We start from the raw sequence: 4826 nt of genomic DNA on the forward strand, positions 1-4826 counted from the left end.
AAACAAGTTGGCCCCGCATGGGTCTGAAGGATACATGCTGCATCCAGCAGTGCTTCTGATAATAAATGAGAAGAGCAAAGCAGTATTAACAGTTAAGCATCTTCAGTATACTAAAGAAATTGTTTTCTTTCAGTAGGTAAAGACAAGCAATAAAATCCACTGTGTAAAAGGAGAAGACACGTGGCATTTTGGCACCAGTACTAATGAAGCTAACAGCCTTCTCTACTTTCTGTTTTTGGCTGGCCCTCTTTTTGGCTGGCTTCCTTGGCATATGCATTACTGACAGTTTTATGGGAAGTCAGAAGAACCATACACTAATTTTCACCAAGGAAAGCAATATTCGCAACTGCAGTTGCTTGGCGGATATCCGTGACTGTGACTACAGCCTGGCAAACCTGTTGTGCAATTGCAGAACAGTGCTGCCTTCTACCATGGAAAAAACTGACTACAGTAGCGACCTGACAATTTGGTTCACAGACACCTCTGTGCTGGAGATGCTCCTCAACTTCACAATGGTGTGGGATTTGAAGCTCTCCTTCTGTGGCACTACTCCTCTACCAACAGAATACTTGACCATCTGGGGACTGAGAAAGCTCCGGGTAAAAAATAAGGTCAGGGGACAATTTCCAGAGCAGAGCGTAACCATCTACAGTAGCAGCAAGAATGAAAAAGAAGATCTACTCACAATGCACAACAAAGACAGGCAAATGTTAGTATACATTTCTTTCCTGGATACCTCTCTTTTCAATGGATATTCTTTGCTGAAGTCATACAGTGTGGAAAATGTCTCTAGTATCACAGAGCACTTTCACAACCTGCTGTACTCCAGTGTTTTCTCAAACTCAGATAACAAAAGTTATGTTGTAACATTCATTTACTGAGTTCTCTAGCACAGTCAGCCAAAGGCATGGCAAACTGCTGAAAGAGAGATGGGACTCTGTTTGGTTTGTCCAGAAGGAGCCATTATGGGATGAAAAGTTTTGACTGTGTACTCTACAAGGAGGCGTTTGAAGTAATACAGATTCATCTGACTAACTCAGTAAACGCTTCCTTAAAGAACAAAGAACACATGAAACAAGGTAAAAGCATCACTACAAATCTTTTATATTGTAAGCTAAGACTTGAACACACTCTCTGTTCCCTGACAATCTTGGTCACTCTCCACTGGGCACGCCCTGGTTGATCAATACTTTTCTTCCAATGAGGGAGGCCAAAACTGCCAGTAGTACTCTGCACACAGGGGGAATAATCCCTTGCCTATATTTACTGGCCTCACCTCTGTGCTGTGAGGTTTGAGGCATTTGAAACAGACTGCCCAGATATGTGTTCAATACCCATCCCTGGAGGTGTTCAAGGCCAGACTGGATGGGGCCCTGGGCAGCCTGCTCTGGAATTAAATGCGGATGTGGGTGGCCCTGCCTATGGTAGGGAGTTGGAGCTTGATGATCCTTGAGATCCCTTCCAACCCAAGCCATTCTGTGATTCTAAGATTCTATGATTCTATGATTTGAGGTGGTTACAAGTTACCAGAGAAAAACAGAGAGTGCTGGTTTTCCTTGCCCTCCACTGAGTTGTCAGGGCTGGGATCCCCATGCTCAGCCTGGGTGACAGAGCCTCTTAGGACAGCAAAGGCAGCTTTGCAGTCTGCTTCCCACCTCAGCATAACCAATGGTGCATTTGTGAGATGGCCAGCAATCTGTGGATTTTCAGTATGTGATGGAGGGTGCCCAGTTATGCAGCAGGGTACTCTCATTTTCCATTCATTGTGGGAAATGGTGGGCAAGAGGTCACCCTGCAAAATGCCATGATTATAAAGGTGTTTTTTTTCCTATTGATGGCTCCTTTCCCCAAATACAGCAAAGTTGATTTCATCTTTTGTGCTGATGGTGAACTCTCCTCTCTAAGAAAAGGAGAAAATAAACCATCCTGTGACTCATCTGATAAGTAAGGCAAAGCTTCAAGCAACAGGTATTAGCTGCACTGTGGGAGAGATTGCCATTCCCTGAAAAACATCAGGACAATGTCAATAGCCAAAAGTCTACTCCTTGCCCATGTCTGCAGGATTCACATTCTGTGAGATGCAATTAAGGCTGGAATCAATGTGTATAGTATAATAAAGTCCAAACAGAATTGCAATGCCAGCAAAGGATTACGTTTTTTGTGGTGTTGTTTTTTTTTTTTTTTTTTCTCTTAATCTGGGATAAAATACATGTACTGAGGGGAACAGTTATTAAGATTCTGAGGAACCAATGAATTTGTTTCAGTAACTTTAAGCCTTGCCCATAATTATAATCAATGGTGGAGCAGTTTTGCTAGGTAACACAACTCAATTTTTTTTTTTTACATACACTTCATTACTACAGGCTTTGCCACTGAAATCAACAGTGTAATAGCTATTAGGAGAATCAGGTCGATTTGCAATTGCAAATTAACAGATTTAAAGACACTGGCGTTTATGGGCTGAGCAGTGAACTCCATTTAACTCAGAGAGCTATTCAATCAGCTGTTGTACAGACTTTTGTCATTTATTAGCATCTTAGTTTGGAAAACAAACTGAAAGTTTTTTTCCACAGATGAAAAATATTACTTGTGAACACTCTATGGTTTTGTCACAAGTTCCAGCATGGTCAGGAGCTGAAGCTGAGGTGACAGAGGTTAAGAGCAGGGGTGCTGTTCTGAGCATGTACTTGCCTGGTATGGATTATAGAAGAATATAAATCATCCTGGCTGTGCAAAACTATTAACATTGCCTTCACAAACTGACTGATCATTAACTCTGCACAGGATACTCTTGTTAAAAAATACACATAATATATTGATTTCTAAATGTTATTAATCCTCTCTTAAAAATCAAGCCTAAATCTTTTTCAGTTAATTCACTGATGCTCTGCTGCCCTCTAGTAAAAAATGTGCTGAATAACACAGTAACACAATACTATATTGCCAGAGCAGCAATGATTGCTGAGGTTACTGTTTGAAATCCACACACAGAGCAGAAACTGAGGACATGCGTATTCTGGCTTTCTTGGGAAGAAATCACATTAATAGATCTGTGTGCTTTTTAATGCTGTAAATTAAAGTTTTGATCACTCTTGCCACAGCTGTGTTCTGAGTAATGATCAAATAAAAGACATCATATTCCTGTGTACAAGTAAACACTGCAGAAATCTTCAAGGAGTCAGGGAAAATCCTACTTTCAGTTACATGATTGGCAGAAATCCACAGCACCAATATTGCATTCATCTTTGCAGTTCATACATTTTTCTTCAACAGATACCAAGAATCTGATTCTCCAAATTTACATTTGATTTGGTTTTGCCATATAAAAGCACTATTTTAGAAGCTTGCAGAATTTCTTCATAGCAATTCAAAGAGCTAAATACAAAGCAAAGTACATAACGCATACAATGTGAGCTTTATTAATTCTGTTGGCAGAGTTTTCTTTTCTCTGCATCTGGACAAACTGCAGTGGTACATTAAGTATCACAATGCAGAAATCATTACATAATTTCATAAAATTATAGACTGGCTTAGGTTAGAAGGAACCATAAAGATCATCTGGTTCCAACCACTGATGTCGACAGTGCTGCCCGCCACCAGCTCAGGCAGCCCAGGGCCCCATTCAACCTGGCCTTGAGTGTTTCCAGGGATGGGGCACCCACAGCCTTTCTGGTCAGCCTGTGATGTTTCTCACCACTATCTAACATCTAACTTAAATCTTCCCTCTTTCAGTTTAAAGCCGTTCCCACTTGTCCTATCATCAGACAGTGCAAAATGGTGGCCTTGCTTCTGCTGATAAGCTCCCTTTGGGCACTGTAAGGCTACAGCAAGGTTGCACTGGAGACTTTTCCTCTTCAGGTTGAACAAGCCCAGCTCCCTCAGCCTTCCTTCATAAGAGATGAGCTCCAGCCCTCTGATCAGGACCTGCTCCAAAAGCTCCGCATTTTTCCTGTGTGAGGGCCCTAGATTTAGTGAATTCATTACAATTAGTGTAAGACTGTTCAATCACACCCCAAACTTTGCGTCATCATTTTATGGCGTTTCATCACATGCTTATAGTAACTAATATTTACACACAGTGCTTCCATTCTCTATATATGAAGTCCAACCTGGTTTGGCGGTTTTCAGTTTTGGTGTATGATTATAGGCTATGCCAATGAATAGAAATTGAGCCTTTTTTAGAGGCTGTGGGACGCTGGCCAAGCCTTCTGCGTCTCCTCCCATGTAGAAGAGGGGCTGCAAGATGGAGGCTACTTGGTCATAGATCATTTGAGTTAGAAGGGATCTTTCAAGGCCACCTGGTCCAACTTCCCTGCAGTGAACAGGGACACCTACAGCTACATCAGGTTGCTCAGAGTCTGGAAGGATGAAAAGACCTCCCCAGGTTCCAGCACTTACACCTGGAAGGAGTTTTTAAGAAGGCCAGTGACACACGGGCCGCAAGTTCAAAGGGCCCGCGCGCCCTGCCCGCCCCTCCCCCGCCTACCGCGCGCCGCTTTCCCGACACAAGATGGCGGCAGAGGCGGTCCCATTGGGAAGAAGGGGAGGAGGGAGAGGCACGCGGCGTGTCGAGTCGCTCTAGTCCCTGCTCTCTACCCTCCCTGCTGGGTACTCTCTACCCTCGTTTCGCCGCCTCTCTATGGTCGGGAGGTTTCTGTCCGTTGCCGGGGGGGAGGCGGCGGGCGGCAGCCGACAGGGGGCGCTGTGGGCCGCGGAGCGGCGGCCATCATGCTCGGCGAGCCGGGCCTGGGCCGCGGCGCGGGGCGGCAGAAGTGGGTGGTGCCGGTGCCGGCGCTGCGCGGCGCGGGGGGTCGGCGCCCGGCGGG

At 44.6% G+C, this 4826-nt stretch overlaps 1 protein-coding gene across 1 annotated transcript; it reads left to right on the forward strand.

Moving 5' to 3' along the window:
- Positions 1-203: 203 nt before the first annotated feature.
- EPCIP (exosomal polycystin 1 interacting protein) lies at positions 204-881 on the forward strand (the record flags this gene model as incomplete). The annotated part of the gene is made up of 1 exon (XM_079534737.1): positions 204-881. One exon carries the CDS (start codon positions 204-206, stop codon positions 879-881), a length of 678 nt encoding a protein of 225 aa, XP_079390863.1.
- Positions 882-4826: the final 3945 nt, after the last annotated feature.

Source organism: Tetrao urogallus (genome assembly GCF_951394365.1).
Source record: "Tetrao urogallus genome assembly, chromosome: 1".
NCBI lineage: Eukaryota > Metazoa > Chordata > Aves > Galliformes > Phasianidae > Tetrao > Tetrao urogallus.